The following is a 22076-nucleotide window of genomic DNA, read 5'->3' as shown; positions in this document are numbered from 1 at the left end:
TTCCAATTTTGACTGATCAAACATTTCCAATTCACACTCAAAACCCTAGAAATTCCCCTTTTTGGGATCTGTGGACTGATTCGAGAGTTCTTGAATCTGAATTGTAAACAGTGCTCACATCGTCCCCCCAATCTTCACATAATAAACGTAGGGAAAATTATAAATATTTAATCAGTATAATGGTTTACGGTCACCTATCAATTATTAGACTTTAAAATCAAAACAGAACCGTTTATTAATGGATCAGTTCGGTTCAATTTTAAATAACCGTATTCTACTTATTGGTTCGGTTTGTAATTGACACCCTTACGTGTCGGTTGGGGTACTTGATGCAACAATAAAGTCCTCCATCAGTCCATTGTGACCAAGTAAGTGGTTATGGATTCGAGTCTGGAAACAGCCTCTTCTTTGTGTACATTATGACCCTCCTCAGACCTTGCAGTTGTGGGAATCTCGTGCATCGAGGACACCCTTTACTCGGTTGGGGTAAACTACCATATTTGGAAACCCAACAGCTAGTAACACCTCCCTCCTCTTTCCTTTTGTCCATTTTCTTTGTGACAAAACAGCTCGTTTATCTCTAAGGACGAAAATGAATAGTGAAAGTCACTTAATTAACTACAAGAAGTGTTTTCCTTTACCCTTACTATTTCAGTCTTCAGTTAATTTGTAATTAGTACAAAATGTCCTTGAGACATGTACGCAGTTCCTTCTTAAGATCTCTAGCTGGTCAGCAAAAAGTAGGAGTGGAGATCATCCATTAACTCTAATACAATAACTCTTTACTCTTTTTTTTTTTTTTTTTCTCAAATAATATCAGAAGAGAACCAGTGACCCATAAGTGGACAGCTGCACATATTTTGGAGCTGAAACTATACAAAGCTTTTGAGTGCATTTAACTAAAAATGTGCAACGCAAATACACCGTAAGCAAAATGTACAGGCTCATAATCTGACAGTTCCACTAGTGTATAATTTAAATAACTCCAAACTAACAGCTCAGGATGGTGACAAAGAAACAAGAAAAATAAAAAAGTCCCACCCGTTCCTTGTCAGCTTCCTGATAGCAGATTTGATCTGGGTTTAGGCGGATCGTTAGTTAGTCTCCTAGACATTTTCTCCCTAGATGGATAGGTGATTATTAATCTTCAGTTCCTCATCAACCCAGCTTCCTTTTTTTTTGTTTTTGTTTAGTAGCAAAATTTCACTGGTTTCAATCAATGGCCCTGTGCTTCTAGTAGGATGTTTGTCGCCACATTTATGTCATTTCTAGCCCGCACGAGAGCCTGCCTTGCTGCATGTCTGTCAAACCCCATTGAGACAAGAGTAGCGATGGAGTCCTCGGGTGGTTCCATGGCGGATGCAAGAGGAGTAGAAGGGTAATTTCCCTGAAAGTGAGGAGGAAAGGAGAAGTTACTTTAGAGGCGATTAGTACTAATGGAAACACAATAACTTGCAACATTCCAACCACGAAAAACATAAGAACGAGTTTTATGAATAGGTTTTTCAGACAAATGCATGGATCTGCATCTTGATTTCCACATAAGAATGAGATCTATGATAAGATGAAAAACCTGAGATCTATGAAAAGATGAAAAGCCAGAACTGCTAAAAAGATTTATGTTTCTGAATTGCAAGGAAACACTTGTTCTTTTCTCTTTCCTTACTACAGTAAAATTTATTTGAGTAAAAAGGTGTAAACCCAGACAAAATGTTAGAAAGATGGGCACAAGCAATTCTGTTGTCCTTGCACCAAGGCAAGCCAAGGGGGTGGCCAGCGACTTTTAGGTTTAGTGGAGGCCTAGGCGAAATAGCACACTGGCTTTGCTCTTTACTAACAGGGTAGCAAAGCAAGTGGTGAGAAAATACATACAACACAACCACATAATACGGAAAGGAACCACATTGTGGATGGAATCCCTCCCCCCCCCCCCCCCTCCCTAAAAAAAGGGAAAGAAGAAGAAAGACTGATGACCAACTTTTTTCACTGGCAATAATGCCATTAGATGAAGATACACTTCTAGGCAGTGATAGGGGTGGGAGAGGGATACACTTCTAGGCACTTTGCCAGTTTTTTTGCTGGCAAAACTATGTTCCGACGAGAACTCAAACTCAGTCAAGACATGTACCCAGCAGTACATTAGTTGTCAGTGGCTGTCACGATAAGGGGGTTTGTCCGTATTGCATTATGAGTTAGTTTAGTTAGTAGTTGAGTCTTTAGGTTAAGTCTAGTTTAAGTCTTATTTTATTTCTTATTGTAACTGTACTTTGACTCTGAGTAGCTTCCTACTAAGAGTCTGGTTACTCTCCTATAAATAGAACAGAGCATCACCATGATAGAAGGACTGAATCTATTGTGGTTCACCACATCATCTATCTTCCCTTCATAGATTCTGGTTTGCTTTCTCCTTGATTGTCACAAACTCAATCAAGTTGGTGGTATGATGTCAAACTTTCTTTTCATTGCTAAATGTGTGGTTTGTACTCTTGGACCAAGTTAGATAGCCTCTTTTTTCTTTAAAATTAGTTACTCTGATGAATATTTCACTCACAGCATTTTTTGTTGAATAAAAAGAATCATATTTGCTTTTATTCAAATTAAATAGTATTGTTGGGTCCCACATGGTTTTGAAATTAAAATATTATGGCCCCATGTAGTTGGACATTGGGGGAGGGAAGTAATGTTAAATTTTTGAGGGGCTTATGGAAGTAATGATATTCTCTTGATAACATTGTTTAGCAATTTTTCCAACAATCACAAATCCGGATATCCAAACATGCCATAGGGTGGTTAAGTGCACCTTCCCCAAGCCAACCAAACCAGCAATGGGGTAAAAAAGTTACATTTTTCCCACTTTACATCCCTATCATTCACCTCTCCAATGTGAGGGGCCCAATTGTCCTACCCACCCTCCCTCCCCGCAACCAAATGGGGACTTAGAGTTTTCCTGTCAGATTTTAACCACTGTTTGGCCTGTCCAAAACCACTACTCAACTGGAGTTTCATTCCAGTTTGAACTGTAATTCTGATCATATAAATTTTCTCCCATCCGAGCCCTAACTCTGCCCTAGGTTCAGTTCTATTTGAATTTCTTTGTTTCTGTCCTAGGTGTGATCACTGTTTGTAAATATTGATCAATTTCAGTCCCTGATTTCAAACCCTAGGCCCATTACTGCAATTTGAACCTAAAATTTTGCATCATATCTAAGGGATTCCTTGGTTTGGATCGAAAAAGCAATGTCACTCAATAATTACATTCTTTGGGTTACTGTTCCATATTGCCACCACACCATCCCGTACGTTTCAATGCTTTATTTTGCCACTTGGCAACTTTTCTTGGGCTGAAACCGGATACATGAGTAAGGGAACTTGGGGTCTACCTGTCCACAATTTCAGCCTCACCTGACTTGCCACGTGGCTAAACTAGGTGCGTGTCCATAGATATGTTACATGGATGGCCATCCATAAAATCCACTCCCAAAATCCAAATGAACAAACAAAACTAGAAGTTTTAAGCATGGAGGTTTTATTTCTTTTTTTCTTTGGGGGTGGGAGGGGGGGAGGGGAAGCAAAAACAAGCTGTCAGAAACAATCTGAAGCAAATATTAGCACTCTTCAGAAATGAGAAGCGAAACTAAAAAATTTAAAAAAGATACTTGCCTCCACTGGGCGGCCTGCGTAAGAAGGCATGTTTCCAATAATATTCCCACTTGATGCCGTAGGAGATGAACCTCCAGCAAAGGGCCATTGCAGACGTGAAAAGAACGATGCGACACATTCAGGAAACTGCAAAGAACCAAAGGTGCAAGGTCCCACTTGTCAAGAAATGCCAAAATCAGACCTAGCAAATTAAAATGTGTGAATGTACTGTTGACAATTTAACGTTGCCAAAATTAGAATACTCATTCTTCCTGAAAGGAAACCTTTCGGAATATAATTTGTTTCAAACTAAGTTCAAAAGCCTCAATACTTCTACTCAGAGGTAGCAATTACTGACCCACCAACCACCTGGTTTCTTCCGGGTTATGCCCTATCTAAAATCCAAACCAAATTTTAATTGGCGTACGGTTACCATATGGATAAAGCTCAAGTTGTAGGGACCAGATCCAAATTGGGATACTAACAATTGAGTTGCGTCCAGAATCATCTATTAAGAACCCATTTGAAGAACGCATTTAAAGTTCAGGTCTAACTCAAGTAACCTGGTGAATACTAGTTTCCTAACGAGTAACAAAACAAAAAGGGCGTACCCAGTGTACGAGGCTCCCGCCACTGCGGGATCTGGGGAGGGTCATAAAGTACTCAGCCTTACCCCTGCTTTCACAGAGAGGCTGTTTCCAGACCCGAATCCATGACCACTTGGTCACAATGGAGCAACCTTACCGTTGCACCAAGGCCTGCCCTCTACTAGTTGCCTAACGAGTAAACTACAGTATTAATGAGTTATTATTAAACTAAGTACACATAAATTAAAGGAAGGAATTCCTGACCCAACCACCAACCCTGCCTAACGGTTTTCAGGTTTTGATTTATCTAAACCATGAGGACTTGAATCCAGACTGGAGGGTTGAGCACCCCACAACCAACCCAACTTATCATGGACCTGATCCAACCAAGTTTTATACACTTGTACTGCACAACATACATTCTTCCCAGGCTATGGTTGGCACTAGGAGGATTTTTTCACCATCAAGGACCCAAATCAATCCACTGCACTATCTATGAAACCTGCTTTCCCAAGTTTGAGGTGGCCAATCACACCCCTCAATGGTCAACTCATGACCCAACCAAATAGCCACCGCTACTTCAATTAGACCAAATAACCAAAGGGGAATGCATTGTATTTCGTACAGAGACAAATGTTTTCACTGTGTCATTAAACAGGACATCTACATTTCAGCCTCAGCAAGGATTTGTTACATAAGGGAGACAAAAGTGATACTAATAACACATGATTGCCTGATTATCTGTACCAGGCATACCAGATTTAAGCAAATAAAAAACATTGAGTTTCACCAATTGAACAACTTTTTTCTACTTCAGTTTTTATGTGTTTTAAGGTGCCACCGATTGTTTAGTCATAAATCATACTGATGTGCCTGGAAATCAAAATTATAATGCCGTCATAAAGTTTTTAGGGCAAGATTTCTACAACCTATTCCATTTGGAAATGCAACATCATTGCGTTCCATATCGGAACAACAGCATAAACCGAAATGTATGGAGGTCACCATGAAGTGGCAATGTTGTTGGACTTATCATCAACAAAGATCTCCTAAAATATGGGTATTAATCGATTATTATCTATGTGTGATAAGTTCCATAAGCAGAGAGACTCACAATAAATGGATCTAAAAAGATGGATCTTTAGTGATTCCCAATAATATGGATGACTCAGCTCACAGGAATCATGACAACGAATGTTGTATCAGCCAGCTCAAGGAGCAAAATGACAATGAATATCAGGAAGATTGCCATTCGAGCTAGGGCGGGCTTTCAAGTCCATGAACTTGCACTCTTTTTAATAAAGATTGTTGAAGTACTGTTCATGTGACACTGTTCACGTGAACAGTGATTTGGTTGATATGTGTATCTTCTTATTTCCTAGTCCTAGTTGGAGTCCTCGTTTCTAATTATGTCAAGTCCTAATTCTACTGTGAGTTGCTAGTCTTAGTTTCAGTTTGAGTTGTTGGTTCTAGTTCTTTTCCTATTATAACTTGGAATCCTATCATGATTAGGAATTCCTAATCTGATTAGGAGTTCCCCTTTCTATTGTAATTTTCCCTCTATTATAAATAGAGGGGCTTACCTATCAATTAAATAATTCAAGCATTACAATCAATTCTTCTTCCATCTTCTCTTCTCTCTCAAGTTACTGGTTACAGGTCCTAGGTTTTCTAGAAAGATAGTACTTTCGAGAAGATTGTTAGTGTATAGCGTGGGCTGCTAGTCCATGGACTTTTCCATGGAGCAGTGTACTGTGGGATCTTAGCTTAGTTAGCTTAGTCTTTATCTATTAGACTAGTTCTTATCTTTTATCTCTTTTATTGTTTCGTTTTGTAATTAGGACTTGGGCTTAGCTAGTTGTTTATGTTAATTGTAATTCAACTTCTTTCCTTAGTAGGATTCCAATTTCCTACTAAGGCTATGTAAGCTGAAAGTTATATATTGTGGCTGGTGCGGTAGAAGTATACACACTTCTATTGCCTCTCTCTCTCTCTCTCTCTCTTCATCTTCTCCCTCTCTGGTTTGCTGGTTTACTAAGGCTCTCTTCGGTATCATTTGTATTTCTTATTTTCACCTAACAAAAATCATTAATGAAAACCATCTTTTGTCAAAACATAAAAATCGTTTGGTAACCACTACACAGAATAGATTGTAGACAAAGAAATATGTTTGGCATACCTATGTGCATAATAGTTTTTTGAAGTGGATGGGTGGAGAGATGCCACCTTTACCCATCTTCCTTCCCAAAGCATAAACTCAGAACCGAGTTAACAGCCCCTCAGCCCCTCAGCCCCTCTTTTGAACACTTGCAGCCATGGCCAACAAGCACGGACCAGCCTTCACTGTCCGATTTGGTGTCCATTGGACTCTTGTCATCAGCAACTAGGAGTTGGCCAAGGAGTGCCTCACCATAAACGACAGGGCTCTTGCAAGCCGTCCAAGAAGTGCTTCAAGCAACCACTTGAGCTATGATTATGCATTTTTCGGTTTGGCACCCTATGGACCTTACTGGCATGATGTACGCAAGTGGGTTGTTCTCGAGCTACTCTCGAACCACCGGCTCGAGTCACTCAAGCATGTCAGATATGCAGAGATCGACAATTTTATTAAGGATTTATATGGGCTTTGGGTGAGAAACATTAACAGGAATCAAATTAAGGTCGAAATGCATTGAGTGTTTCGAGATCTAACCATGAATATCGTACTCAAGATTGTTGTGGGAAAACGATATTTTAGTATTGTTCATGACGCGAACAACGAAGAGGTCCACAGGATCCAAACTTCCATAATTGATTTCTTTAAATTCATAGATGTTTCGGTTGCATCAGATGTGCTTCCCAGCTTCCTATCATGGTTGGATTGAGATGGAAAACAAAGGGCAATGAAGAAGTATGCTAAGGAGTTGGACGTGCTCGCTGAGAGCTGGCTTCAAGTGCATCGTCAAAAGAGACTATCCAGGAAGGCTGATGGGGATGATGACCAAGATTTCATGGATGTGATGCTTTCAATTCTTGAAGAAGATGCGGGTGGAGTTCAGGAAAAATAAGAAGAATGGGAAGTGGCAAATGGGGTCGTAGGAAGAAGAGGGGGCGGATGGAGTTGCAAGAAAAATAAGAAGAATGGGAAATGACAGATGGGGTCGTAGGAAGAAGAAGAAGAAGAAGTTGGAGGAGGGTCGATATTTCTAATTAAACAACGAAATGACGCTCTTACCCTTCAATTTTGAGACCTATGAGCACATGCTCATTAAAGTCCCCGCATAAATGGTCAAAAGTGATTTTTGGCCAAAAACCATAAACAGCTTTCAATCTATTTTTGGTTTTTGGTTTTTTTCAATCTTTTTTAAATAGAAACAGGCTCCATAAACGATACCAAACGCAACCAAAAATGTTTTTTAAGGTAAAAATAAAAAATAAAAACTATACCAAAGACGCCCTAAGCTCTGGTTATTACGAAGATATTATGCACTAAGAGGTCCTTAAATAATTGGCACGACTACAATGATGACAATTAAAGGCTGCATGAAATAGGGTCTAGTTGAATGAGCATGGGGATAGAAAAAGACATTTATTTGCTATGGAATAAGAGACAACAACAAACTTAGCCTTGTCCCAACTTAACAGGGTCAGCTACATGGATCCAAACAAAACAAAGTAGGGAAAACTGAATTCTAACCAAAAAGAGAAAGAAGAGGTGGGAAAAGAGGGATAGGGACAGAGATGAAAGATGAAAAATGGAAAAAGGAAAAAAAAAAAAAAAGTAAGAAGGAAACTCTACACGACAGTATCGTGCTAGTACTCATTGCAACCCCTCAAATGCATGTTAACGTATCACAAAATCAAACACCATGCAAGCATGCTAATACAGCACAGAAAATGTAAGCTTTCTTTATTCCAAACAATAAAGAATACAAACCATTACTAACCTATCACAAAAAGCAGAAATGGCTAAAAAATTAAAATAAAATAACCTTCGTTCTGCGAATGCGAAAAAGATTCATGCGATATAGGATGCCAGCAAGAATGCCACCCAAGCATGGTAAGATAGACCTCTTCCAAGATGATAAAAGAAGCTGCATGATTGAAAGTCAATTTTGAAATCGAGAAGATAGGAATTTGTAAGAAATAGTTCATTCAAGTTTGGTATCTGACCCAGCAAAAACAGATAATTGTTTACCTGAAAACCAGCTAAATATATGAATGTCTTATCAGAGAAGTGAATACCAAATATACCAAACCGTGTTGAAACGGGAATGTCAAAGAAAAATGGCACAAATGAGGAAAATATAAGACCATAGGGCCCAGATACTAGCACTTTAGACGGATCTGCAGAAACAAAGAACCAAAATGAATTACTAGTAAACAACTGAATGACCACAACGACAACAACAACAAAAGCTTAAAAGTGTGGCAATGTGCAAGTTTCCACATCAAGATCATATCCGTGGGTGAAGAGCCTTAAATTTAATTCATACTTACAAAGACCACCTACAATAACAACACTCAAATTTTGTACAAAACAAAGAAATGGGTGCTACCAGATAACAAAGTGACCAAACTGCTCTTAGCTATGAGTTGCTTGCAGCTGTTTCAGCTTTTGCTACTAATAATTACCTTCTAAGAATTACCACATACTGGTATACTATTTTTTTTTTCCCAATCCCCAAATATTATCTGGGACCCGGGGGAAGCCCCAAAATTTTATTAATAATGGAGAAAAAAAGAATACAAGGGGGGACATAGCCGCCTTACCCCAACCCAAGGAGAACCAAACTCTCATCTCAAGTACTCAAGATAACCCATCCCTTACATCAGAAATTAAAAACAAAGAGACTATTTGATTGCTGAGATGTTAATATTAACTTCAATAGAGCCAACATTTTTCCAAAGAGTACCACGATATAAAATTGATGAAAATCGCGGCCACCTCACAGTAGGTTGTTAGTTCACTCCACTTTGTATAATTCATGAACACCTGTTCTTAGATCGTAGGCTCATAAAAAACAAGACCCTATCAGTAAGGCAAGCAATGATTGTGCCACTTTTAACTTTTTCCCCCTAAAGGAACTCCAAGCAGTAGAATATTGACAACTACTATAATATATAGTTGGCCCTTACAGAGCCAAAGAAGTAAATAATGTGGCGAGCGTATCATGCACTTTGACGATAGCAAACCAAGGTTTGACAAATAATACACTCACACACAAAGCATTTAAAAAAATATTCCTTTACCAGTTAAAGCATCACCATATAAGTATTCAAATCCTGAAACTTCATCGATATTCAATAGAATGTATTAAATAATGAAATTTGCTTTCTGCAAGGACCACAAGTACAGACCTAGTATTTGCCAAGATCAAGCAGGCCCCAATATGTAGCCAGGTGTAAGGCCCAGGCTCCCTGGCTCAAATGTCAACTTTCAGCTTTAATGGAGTTGACCATGTTGTGAAATGTGGTTTTAAAAGGGCATTATAAAATCTTAATTCATGTGTCAAAATTGTAGTCTTAAAGGTACTAACTTTCAACTTTTGGGAAAATGGTTGAAAACAAATGGACAGCTTAGAATTGGACTATGAAAAATTTAAAAGTGGTGAATACAGATAGTACCCGATAGACCCAAAAGGTGGGGTTGCCACATCACCAGTCCACGAATAAAAAACTAGGTGGCCATATTGGAAGCTCTTCTATGCAAGGTTTAAAGTATCGGTATCGCGTATCGTATTGGTCGGGTGAATTTAAGAGACATATCGGAGATTTAGAGATATGTACCGAACACTATAGATACGCATGGAAATGATCAAGATACACATGGAAATACACTTTTGGAACAAAAACAATATAAATAAGCAATATATAACAAGTATCATGCATAAACACTAAAATGGAGAATAATGTGTAACCAAACAATTGCATTAAATTGAAACTGTTATAAAAGATGAGATTTCTTACATGTTGTAATAGTCTATAGCCATGAAGAGTGTCAGATGATGCAAAGGATGATGTTGTAGCACTCCTTGATTCGTTTTTTAGTACATAAGTATAAAAAACAAAGACTAAATGTAAGATTTTAGACTCCCGATTGAGAGTTTTCCTTCATTATTCCATAAGAACAGCAGTTGTATTGAGTCTGTCAGTAAAAAGGGCTTTTTTATGGAATGTATCAACCGTATCGATGGTATTGGTATGTATTGAGCCGTATCGGCTGATACATATCAATACGTATTAATGCACCCATGAATACATTTATCAATTGTATCGATGGTTTCGATAAGTATCAATCGTATCGTATCATATCGGCCAATACAATTCGATACGATATAATACAGTACGTTTTTTACAAAAGAGACGTATCAGTATGTATCGTATTGGTACCGACCGATGCGAAACGTATCGGCTGGTATGGTACAGACCAATACTTTAAACCCGGCTTCTATGTGGGTCTTGCAAAGAACCTATTGTCTAAATAAACATATAAGAGAATAAATCAAAAAGTCCATAACATAAAAGATTTATTTTATCATAAATGATAATTCTTTCTAAAGGAAAAAAAGAGAGAAAATGTACAAATCACCAGATGGATAAGGGATCAAAAAGACGGCAAACACTCAAAAATGCAAGCCCACTATACTGGACACTTCCAAATCATACTTCTTGCTAAGGAGTTGACTAGAGAATTGATTAATCTTGGCGTCCAAGGACTCACCTCACTAATCAAAATTGAACCTCTCCAAGATGACAAAGTCTAACTAGGGGTGCAAGTTTGGGCCGGAGAACCCAAGCCCTAAGTCCGGGCAGGTTCTCTCTCTCTCTCTCTCTCTGATGTCAACTTTTTATAGTAGGCATCGAGGTCCTACTGCCCAACAAACTCAGTCCCGAGGTAATTCTTATTATGTCTTACACATTGACTTGCTCACCTCATACATGGGAAGGACTGATGGCCATGGTGAGTGTTGTCAGGAACAGCATTTGAACATCCAACCTAATTTCTTCGTTGAGCCCACTTCATAAGCAGCTTTACCAAATATGCTTCTGAGAGACCTTGACTTTAGTTCAGACTTGAGAGTCGCTTGAACTCAACCTAGTACTCATGGACAGTAGTGGTTTACATAAGCTTAGATAATTTTCCACCTTGGTCCTTGCATAGGTCGGGACCAAAACATGAATCGAGTGCCTCCACTAACTAGTCCCACGTTGGAGTTGGCTGGTATTCAAGGTGCCATTGGTACCATTGCAATATAATGCTTCACCTTCCTCTTGAAAAGAAACAATCGTGAACAAATATTCAGGTGGAATTTGGTGATAAAGAAAAAATTTCTTGGCCCTAAACGGTCATCTAATGGGGTGGGTTGTTGACGCCAAAGCATGGAAAATCAAGTTTGATGGTGCAGGTTGGAATGCCCCTGTGAAGACCAAAGGAAGTGGCAGTCCCTCCAGGATTTCCTCTAGCATGTTCCCTTGCCTCTGAAAAGTCTTCGAAAGCTCCTTCTGTGATTTCTGCAAATTTCCTTTTTGGGTTTCTTGAAGACTTCTCAGTCATTCTTCAACAATGTCTGCTCTCATTCCTTCTGTCGTCCCAAAATAGATTGGCTTTGATACCAGCTGATAAGAAAATCTGATGGGGAAGGCTGTTTCCTTTCTTTGGTTCGAGCAATGGTTGCCTCAAAATTGAAGTGTTAACTCTTTTGAAAAGGGGAGATTGCACTTTTTATAAATCTCTTACAAGAGGGAGATCACGCCTATGGAATGGAACCCAAAAGAACGAGCTTCAAGGTGGAGAGGCCCTTCCCAGCCCCAGGATCATAATCCCAGCAACCACAGACTACCTGACCGATGTGGGACTAGCCCCCCACCCCCCATTCCAAGCCATAGAGCTGCACTCACTGCATCACTCTAACATGTGATTCGGTGTCCCTGATTTAAGCCTGCCCAACTGGGAGTTTAACCCCTGAAATCTTCAAATCTGTTATCATTGGTTTCTGTATCTCTCTCGCCAGCAGCTCTTTAGATTTCTATGACTCTTCTGAATAAAGGTTTTCAATTCCTTCATTCTGTACTTGATGGTTTATGCTATATTAAATATTAGTAATAAACCCAAAAGTTGTTTTTCTTGTATTATTTCCCTTGGTTGCTGGGTCTGCTCTTTTTAGGATCATTTGGTGGCGTTGCTGTCTGTGTTTCTTTCCCTAATTTTATTTTTATTTTGCTCTCTCTTTGTGATGCTGCTAAACGAGTAATCATTAGGTAATTGTAGTGTTCACAACCTGGCATTATGAGCTTTTAGTTTGCCCTCTGCAGATAGATTTGTGCTTTTATGTGTTTACTTTGTTTAATGACTTCCTGGGTTATAATTATGTTTCGAGTTTCGGTTTTCTTTTAAGGTTGGAAAAGCTTACTTGTGTCTCTTTGGTGGATGTGAATAGAGATGGGCTTGATCAGTTGTCTATTCATATTGTTTTACCGATTCTTCCCACTGGTTTGCAAAATGAGAGTTCAAATAGTAGGAGGATTCTGGTATTGCTACGGTTTAAGAGAGAGAAAAAATTAATGTTGTATAGACTTATTTGGTTTGTTGGAGATTAGTGGATCATTACAACCCTTGCTGCAAATCATATTTGAAGACCTTTAAATCTCATTCTTTCAAAACAAATCAATGTTTCCTTGTGGATACCTGTTAGAAAATCAAGGAAAAAATTGATTATCAAACAAATTAGCAATATCCTCCGATCAGGGTCAATTAAGGCCAACCCAGCCCAGCCCCACCCAATCAAGGACGATCAGGGCCAAACCGGCCCAAATCAAGGTCAATTGGGGCCAGGCCGGGCTGGGCTTGGGCTGAGATATCCCAGCCTGACCCTGTTGCACCCCTACTACTAACCCACCAAACAACCATAGAACAATCTCCTTCCACCAAATTGTTAAAGAGATCCATAATCAGAAAAATCTCAAACCCTGAAGGACTGCAATCAATTTCACTCCAATTCCAATCTCAAAGGAAGAATTTTTTTCCCCTTTATTTTTACAAATAAATGAAAAGTACTGCAGAAAGATACAGCGAATGCAACGATGAACAAGAAAAATTAGAAGAACTAGAATGCAATTTCAAATAAAAACTGAAAAATAAGAGACACTAATAGTGCCCCTGAGTAGCGGGAAAGAGACAACATTTTGAAATTTAAAAACAATGAGTACCTTTTAGGAGAAACAATAGTAGGCCCTCATAAAGCAATGAGACTATTATGGAGAACACGATAAAGACCTGCGATAATACGAGAATAAGCTAAGCAACCTAGCAATAACTATATGATTTCTCAGTAAAAGAGGATTAAGAACAACTAATAAATCAATGAAGAATTATGAGTGTCTCCATTACCACACACAATATTGAACCAGATACAAGATCAAATAAACTACTTTGAAGCTACCACTTATCAACAAAAAAGTATCTCACTTTGGTAGCTTTACCATGCATCGATACGGGGCACGGATAATATGAAAAGTTGGAACAACTTTGGGTATGTACTACTAATTGAAAGAAAGCACAAAAGTGTACTATGTATGAATAATTTACGCAGAAATTTTATCCTGTTCACTGATGAGTAAGAATTAAAGGGTCGGAACTTGCACAAAGGGTATGAGGCAGTCTTATCAAAGCATCAACTGAGGAAGCATAGGAGTTTTGAGGCATGGACCAATTGACCCATGCATATATTGGGGGCTAGTAGCCTGTTGATCACTTAGGTTTGACCATTCAAAGTGTTGGGGTCCACAGTCTAGAATAAAGTCTAGAAGATCAAAGACATAGGGAAGAGGGACCACACTTAGGACCAGGATCTGATTGAAGGATTTGAAGAAAACTGGGAAGTAAAACAGATTCCAGAAATTTAATGCAGTTCTCACAAATAAAAAAAGGATTATTCAGGATTACCAAACACTACTCAGAGGTTGTACTTAAAGAGCAATTGTCTTACTTCAGAAATCAAAAGGGAGAAGTTCACGATAAACAGGGACTAGAACCCAATGCTGGAACTTAGTAAATAGGGCAGCAACTCCAGCTACAAGATCACTTGGGTCTACTAATGATTTTCAAGCCAGGAAATAATAATTTAGTGAAGCTGTAAATGGCGCGAAGGGTATGTTGCATAGAAAAACCAGAAGCAGAGGAGATAAACAGAAGCTGAGACTTGGAGAATTTAAAGCTGGATTTAATGACCAAAACTGGAGAAATCTGATAATGGTATTTTAAGTATAAAGTTATAGCTTGAAAGGAAAAGATCAGCATGTAATAGACAGAATTATTTAGCTGAACAGGTCTAAAACAGAGTATCACATGGTATGAAGAACAAAACAAGAAGAAAGAGGAAAGGAGAATAGAGAGAGAAGTTGGGAAGAACACCTGAGATGAGAGAACCAGATCTGAATCGACAGAGAGTGAAAAGGAAGAAGAAAACCAGTTGGCCAGCAGAAAATTTTAATTCTATTCATTCATTCTAATTGATGGGGAAGACATAATATCTATAGACTCTTCAAAAGGATTACTAATCAGAATCTAAAACTGAAACTTAAACTCCTAATAGCAACTATCGATAGCTAACTCTCTTGCAATAAAAGATTTCAGTTTACAAAAATAACCCCAAATAAAAATAAATTCCATGACTACCTCTGCTGGAACTAATGACCGAATTTAGCTTAGTTCTCTTTGCCCTGGGTTTCCAAACTGGGTCTTGTTTGTCCGGCCAGGCTAGTGCAACTGCATCATCAAGTCAAGTCATGACTGGTTGATGAACTTTGAGGTTTACCATTTGGGACTCAACTAGTTATTTTGTTAGAACGGTGAACCTTTTCTGCCATTGGGCATGGACATCCATCCACTAAAACATAGTTGTGGTCTTCATTTGCTATCAGTATCAGACACCAACCTTGAATTTAAAAAAAAAAATCATGGTCTTTTTCCTTTTCGTTTCTTCTCTGTTAGTCATTACTTCAGTATAAACCAGTCAATGCTTTACCTCAAAGGCCCAAACGCCTGGGCATCAACTTGCTGCTTTGAGAACTCGCTATGGAAATAACTATGATCAAGAGATTGAAGTGTGTTCCCTAGAAGCTACTAGCTATTTACTGGACATTAGGAAATAAGCAGAGATTGATACAGCATCCTCCTAGTGACTGGATTAGCTCCCAATACAGCTCCATTAGTATGGAATTTGATCATTCAATCAGCATATTGTAAGGCCTCCACAATTTCCATAAGGATGGAAACTGTAACCCACAGTTTTCTGAGGTTTCAGTTGGTATATTCTCAAAATCTCCCAAATAGAACCTTGAAGACGAAGCTGAAGACATATCGAACTAGGATGATCATAGAGCCAAGAAAACCATGGGTTTCATTCCTAAAATTTAAAAATAATTTTGCTTATTTTAAATTTGGTATAACTAGGAAGTTTATGTAGGTTTGATGCAGCAATTGGCAGGAAGAGAAGGAGGAAATAGCTAATTGACTTCCCCTTGATTTGGCCCAGAATGGATTTGATTTGGATCCAATTTAGACCTTCATTTAAATCTGTCTAGTAATGGTAGGTCCTAAAGATGCTGATTTGATTCTGTCCAGTTTTCTGTCCAGTTTTTTACAACATTAGTTTCTAGAATATGCCAGGCAGCAGCAGATTGTGGTAGATCTAGTTTTATTTTGTTTCTGTTTTTGTTCTGCAGATCAAATTTAACTTTATTTCAGTTTCAATAGTCCGTTAACAGGATAGGGTTAGTTTCTGTTTTGTTATTGCCACCTAAGTTTGGAATCATTGTACTTGTTATGCAAGTGAGGAAGCCCATATCAACCCCATCAGTTGTACACAGATTATCCTCTGAATGAAATTGCTAGTGCTTAGTTAACTACTCTATGGATTCAGAGGAGTGGATTCTCCTAGGACCAACAGGGTGGATTCCCAAGGCCTGAAGGTGGGGTTGAAATATTTCTTCTAGAGACTCACTGATCGCATAACTTCTCTGTTTCAGCAGTTTTGGCACAATTCAGTCCATTTTCAGGGGTGTCCGCTGAAATGAGTAGAAATGGTAGATTTGTAATCTTTCTCAAATTTTCAGGTCAAATTTATTAGGTTTTCGAAGGCTAAAATGAAAGCCTATTTGCTTATCGAGAAGAATGAAAACCCATCTAACTCGATCCAAGATAACCATTTTTTTAGCCCATTTGAGGGGGCTTGACAAGGTCCAACTCCATGTTCTTGAATAGTCAAATGTTGTGTTTAGGTTACTATGCTTAATTCAACTTACCAAAAATATTGTTGTGTCCACCATAACCTATTTATCCATATATTAAAATTCATTTACATGTACCAAAAATATTTTACCGCAATCACCGAAATTCTGAAACATTTCATTTTGGGACCAAACCGAAACAGCCACCAAAAATGAAATTTAGAGCTAAAATTGGTAGTCCTACCAAGTAGTTGAGGATTGACAAGTTACTTACTGAGTATTTATTGGACCCTATCTGTCTCTCAAATACTCTGAAATAGTAGAGCAAATACAATCCAAACATCATTTCTGGTGTTGATGAGAAGGCAAAAACTGATGAAAGTAACCTCCAAAGGTGAAACTTTCTGAAAATATCCTGTCATGACAAATAAGGATGGATATAACTTATTCACTCTAGTTATAAACTCAGTTCAAAACAGTACTTTTCAATTTGCAAGAGAAAATCCTCTAATAAGGTGAAATTAAGAAAACAACATGATTCCCAGTAACTTGTCTGGGAAGGTAGCTAACAAAACTTTTAACATTTTATTATGCAATATCCTTTTCTTTGAAAAGTAAGGATGTTAATATTTTACCATTGAAAGGGAAGCCCATATCACCAAATGGCCTTACTACACAAGACCAAGTAGCAACATACAAAAACTAAACCAAAAGTTGTTAATGAGACAATGAGTAAAAGAAAACATGTTCTTTTCCAACTTGATTGTTTGCACATCATGAAATACTGTACAAGCCCCTTCACTAATAAAGTCTTGCCCTACTAGCCACCTGAAAATGTCTCTCTGAATGGTTATGACAAAAAAAACCCACCGGTTACACCCCTTCAATGTCAACAAGCATCCGGGGTGGAATCAAGAACTTATTTATGAAGGGCAGCACTCGACCAACTACTGAAGGTGTAAATGGGTGATCATCCTAGCTCACCCCTGCTATCAACAAAACACTACCACCATATTTTGCAGAAGCAAATCGTATTGCAGTTGTGTTCAGTGATTAAATCAGATACGATACTTTAGCTGATCATGAAGGAAAACCAAGAAAATAGACTAAACAAAAAGAGGATCAAGGAGTCCACCTTCAACACAACAAGTCCACACTGAAAATGCTAATATTTCAGCAGTAAAAACTGAGGAAAACATACCTGTTGGAATATGTAATCCAGAATACTGTTGGGGTATTCTGGTCTTTTTGGGGGTAGTTTTATTCTTCTTATGTTATTAAGTGTAAGTAGGCTATGTGGGTTTTAGTCTCACATCGCCTAGTTTAGTCTCTTTGTAATTTCCCCTCTATTATAAATAGAGGGGCTTACCTATCAATGAATACAACACATTATTTTCTCTCATTCTTTCTTTCTAACCCACGATTTTGCCAACATGGTATCATATGGTCTGATCTCGGTTAGAAAAAGAGAAAAAACCCTACTCCATCTCTCCAATCGACCTCTCCTTCTTCTCTCTCTCTCTCTCTCTCTCTCTCTCTCTCTCTCTCTCGGCTTCTCTTTCTTTGGTTTTCTTCTTCTTCTCCTTGTAAGGGGGCAGCACTAATGAGGTAAAATCCCTGACCAATGATTTAGTTGCTGCCCTCCTCCATTCTATCTACTATTTTATAGTAAAATACTGCTGGAATCATCTTTGCGATTTGGGGTTTTCCAGAATTCTTTGGAGATCGACTTCCTGTTACTATTGAAGGCTGACCTTCCACCATTAGAACTCCCTGTGCGCCCTTATCCAGCTCCTTTCTATCCTATTCCATTATCCTCATTCCCTATTTCCTTTTTCTCCAAGCTTTAATTAATTCCAGCCACCATACCCTAATAGATCTCAACTTGTCAGGGTTTTTCAAAACCCAATCGATTTTGGTGTTTCCTTTTTCAGATACAGCTGACCTTTTGGGGGTGATTCCCTATTACTACAAGCCCTACTCGACCTAAGTTTGGACCCTTTCTGATGGCTGGATTTGTTTCTACAGCAAAAAATCCTTAACCTGCTAATTTGGTTACCCGCCAAAACCCTAACTTTAAGGTTTCAGTTTTTGCTAATTTTTGGAGGGCTGATTACTCCCACTTCAAGGACCAATCGACCTCAATATTGCACATATCCAAGTTTTTTGAAGACCCCTACCCCAATCGATCTCTTCTTTTGAAGGTTTTCCAAAACCCTGATAAAAATCGATTTGGGCTACTGATGTTTGCTGCTGTTCGAGTGCTTTGGAGGTGGTTCTAACATTAAAAGAGAATTCTCCTTCATCAGTTCAAGGCTTGAAGAAGGTCCTTTATGCTGGTATAGTGCTGTAATGCTGCCCTGCTCTACTTCTGCGATTTTTTGGAGTCTCTCCCCTTTGAAGATCAGGTCTCACTCTTACTGGAGATTGATTGTTCATCTTGGAGGTTCCATTCTAGCAGCCTTGGTTAGCATCTATTACATGTCTACATCAGCAATTACAGCCCCCTTTCCCTAAATCGATCTCAATTTCAGGGTTTTCTAAAACCCTGACAACAATCGATTTTAGGGTTAGGGTTTTCTTATCAAGCTCATATTTTGAGGAGAGTCTTATAGATATCAGAGGAGTATTCAACCCATATTTCAACATCATTCATCAGTTATTTTTGGAAAAAATTCAAGTTCATTCTTATGGCTCGATTTTTCCAATTATCAACCTATTTTCCTTGTTCTTATGTGGCTGGCTGCTTCAACTACCTATTGGATCTACTGAGTGATTATCTTATATTTGCTGGTTCTATTGAGCTTTACTACCTACCTTGCTGGTTCTATTGATTGGCTTCTGTAAGCATGACTGGTTGACATGTTACTACTGCCTTTATGTGGACTACTGCTGCCCTATTATTGAGACTGAGTATCCTACTATTGGAGATTGAATTTCTTTCATTATTGAAGACACGAATCTACTACTCTGGAGATCAGCTTACTTGGGATTCCAACAGTGTGTTCCAAGGTTATTGGTTGCAACTACGAACCTATTCAGTTATGTGAAACTTTTTTGGTTCATATCCGGCTTACTTTGAGAGCTTGATCCTAGCCTTATTCACTAATTCAGATCTGATCCAAGTTTTTTGTTGAAGCTTCTTACATCCATTGCTGTCCAGATATCTTCGTCAATTCTATTTAGCATGTGGGAGTTTATAGTTTGGAATTTTGCACACTAGTTCTTCCTTATGTGAAGATCGATCAAGTTTTTGAAGAATGGTGCCTTCTCCTTCTAAAAATCAGACTTGTTTTTTTATAATTCAGATCTGATCATTGGAGATTGGTGTTTTGGAATTAGTTTGATCGATTGAAAAAGGTTGAAGATTACTGTGTTGCATTGTTTTTGCCCATGGTTCATTATTCCATTGCTCTTTTCACTTCACCACCTCTCAAAACATACCTTTGGCATATACCCATAACCCCTTGGAAGTTAATGGTATTCTCTAATTTGCCATTTCTTCCTTTTCCATTACCCTTAGCACCTCTTGGAAAATTCTGGAATATTATGTTTTTGCCCTCTCTCTTACATCATCTCTGTTATGTCCACGTGTACTACACGTGAGGGGGGGATTATGTACAGTACACATGCAGGCATTGTAGAAGCAGAACCTGCAGGAACACTTGGTGCAAAACATAGAAGATCGGAGTTTTCACCATTGCCAATGGTTATCTACTTTGTTATGAGGTTGAGTTTGTCGTAAGGGGGAGATTGAAGTATTAAAGTATTGAAGATGTTTGGTTATTGCCTGCCTATATGAGGTTCTACAGTTGGGTTAATTTTTTCCGCTGCTTGATCTTTTCTGCTGCTTGATTAATCTGTTTGCTGCCCTAGTTGCTTATCTTCAAGATTATCAGTCAGAGATTCATCACTGGACAGATGTTAAAGATTGGTGAAAGTTTGCAGCTCAAGTCTGCCCAGGTTTTGAAAACCTATTTTTTTCAAGTTCTTGAAGGTTTATTTAGGAGTTGCATTCATTTGTCAAGCTGAATTCTGCTACAACTTAGTTTTTTCCCCTTTTTTTGTTCAAGTTGGGCATTAGTACCTTGTATGCGCCAACTTGAGGGGGAGTGTTAGCATTATTAGGAGTTATTTTTTCTTTAGTTCAAGCTGGATCTTCTTTCTTTGCTTATTTGTATAATCCAGCTTGAGGGAGAGTGTTGGAATATGTAATCCAGAATACCGTAGGGGTATTCTGATCTTTTTGGGATAGTTTTATTCTTCTTAAGTTATTAAGTGTAAGTGGGCTATGTGGGTTTTAGTCCCACATCGCCTAGTTTAGTCTCTTTGTAATTTCCCCTCTATTATAAATAGAGGGGCTTACCTATCAATGAATACAACACATTATTTTCTCTCATTCTCTCTTTCTAACCCAGGATTTTGCCAACACCTCTAAGCCTTTGTAGACAACTTGCCAAGACTGACTCCAAGTGGAACTAGGACAACTAAATATATAAATTTACTCACCATCCAGATCTCAAGAACACATCAAAACACTGAATACTCCCAAACGAGTCAGAAGCACTTAACGAAAGAATTGGAAAGTATAAAATACGAAAACTTCACCAGCAATACATACTCACGGAGAGAGGATGATACCCAAATGAACAACCAAAGACACAATCTGCTTCTACTATTTTTATATATTATCCCAATAAATGAATCTTAGCTAAGGTTGTCATGGTACTTTCTTCTGGTCTATTTTTCCCTTCTTTACCTTCCTTTGCAGAGCCATATCTGCCACTGATTTGTTCAGCCTCTAATGATTTTTGAGTTAATATATTTCCCTTGCTTATCAAGGATTTTTTTTTTTGTTGGGGGGGGGGGGGAGAGGGGATAACAGGTGATCACATCAGTCCCTTTAGTTTTTTCAAATAGATTCCTTATCATTGATCAGAAACCAAAGTAGTAAAAGAGAACAGATGTTCTGCTGGACCACTGACCATATCTTGGTAGTCCCTAAATAAGTTAGGGTGAGGTTGAATACTCCGTTCATCACCAGCAGTAGACGTTTTCTTCCTTCTTCTTTTTTTTTGGGGGGGGGGGGGTGAGGAGAGGGGAATAAGTAACAATTTATTGATAAAAGAAATGATAATGATACAAGACTCCAAACACAGAAAAACCAAAACCCACAACTAATAGGGCAGCAAAAATGGGAGGCACCAACAAAAGAGTGCAACAACAACAACTCATCCTTATCCCAACTAAATGGGGTTGCCTACATGGATTCTTGCCCTCCAATCAGATCTATTCGAGGTCATACTTGATACAAGGCTTAAGTTATGCATGTCTTTTCTCACCACTTCTCCTAAGGTCATTTTAGGTCTGCTCTTGGCTCTTTTAGTTCCTTCAATCTGAATCAAATCACTCCTCCGTACTGGAGCATCCAAAGGCCTCCGTTGAACATGGCCATGCCACCTCAAACAAATTTCTCATAGCATATCATGTATTGGAGCTACTCCCAAACCAGCTCTAATATGATCATTCCTTACTTTATCCTTCCTAGTTTTGCCACTCATCCATCTCAACATTCTCATCTCCACTATACCGAGTTTATCTATATGATGCTTCTTAACTACCCAACATTCCGCACCATAC

The 22076-nt window shown here is 38.5% G+C and overlaps 1 protein-coding gene across 2 annotated transcripts in view; it reads right to left on the bottom strand.

The window, feature by feature from the left end:
* The window catches only part of LOC122667590 (rhomboid-like protein 20), a 37670-nt gene that overhangs the window by 12760 nt on the left and 2834 nt on the right, over nucleotides 1-22076 (bottom strand). Inside the window, exons 3-8 of one of the 2 annotated variants that reach the window (XR_006333817.1) lie at nucleotides 16711-16851; nucleotides 13416-13482; nucleotides 8404-8552; nucleotides 8198-8299; nucleotides 3661-3786; nucleotides 1164-1387 (exon numbers count right to left, since the gene is read on the bottom strand). Coding sequence is in view for 1 of the 2 variants with exons in the window: in XM_043863924.1 (XP_043719859.1) it covers nucleotides 1217-1387; nucleotides 3661-3786; nucleotides 8198-8299; nucleotides 8404-8552; nucleotides 13416-13482; nucleotides 16711-16851 (756 nt within the window). In the remaining variant the exon portion in view is untranslated. Of the gene's footprint in view, nucleotides 1-858; nucleotides 1388-3660; nucleotides 3787-8197; nucleotides 8300-8403; nucleotides 8553-13415; nucleotides 13483-16710; nucleotides 16852-22076 lie in introns of those variants that run through there. The other variant, XM_043863924.1, reaches the window with a different exon arrangement.

Source organism: Telopea speciosissima, chromosome 7 (genome assembly GCF_018873765.1).
Source record: "Telopea speciosissima isolate NSW1024214 ecotype Mountain lineage chromosome 7, Tspe_v1, whole genome shotgun sequence".
Taxonomy (NCBI): Eukaryota; Viridiplantae; Streptophyta; class Magnoliopsida; order Proteales; family Proteaceae; genus Telopea; species Telopea speciosissima.
Note: the sequence above shows the minus strand (reverse complement) of the source record. Positions and strands in the feature narration are given on the sequence as shown.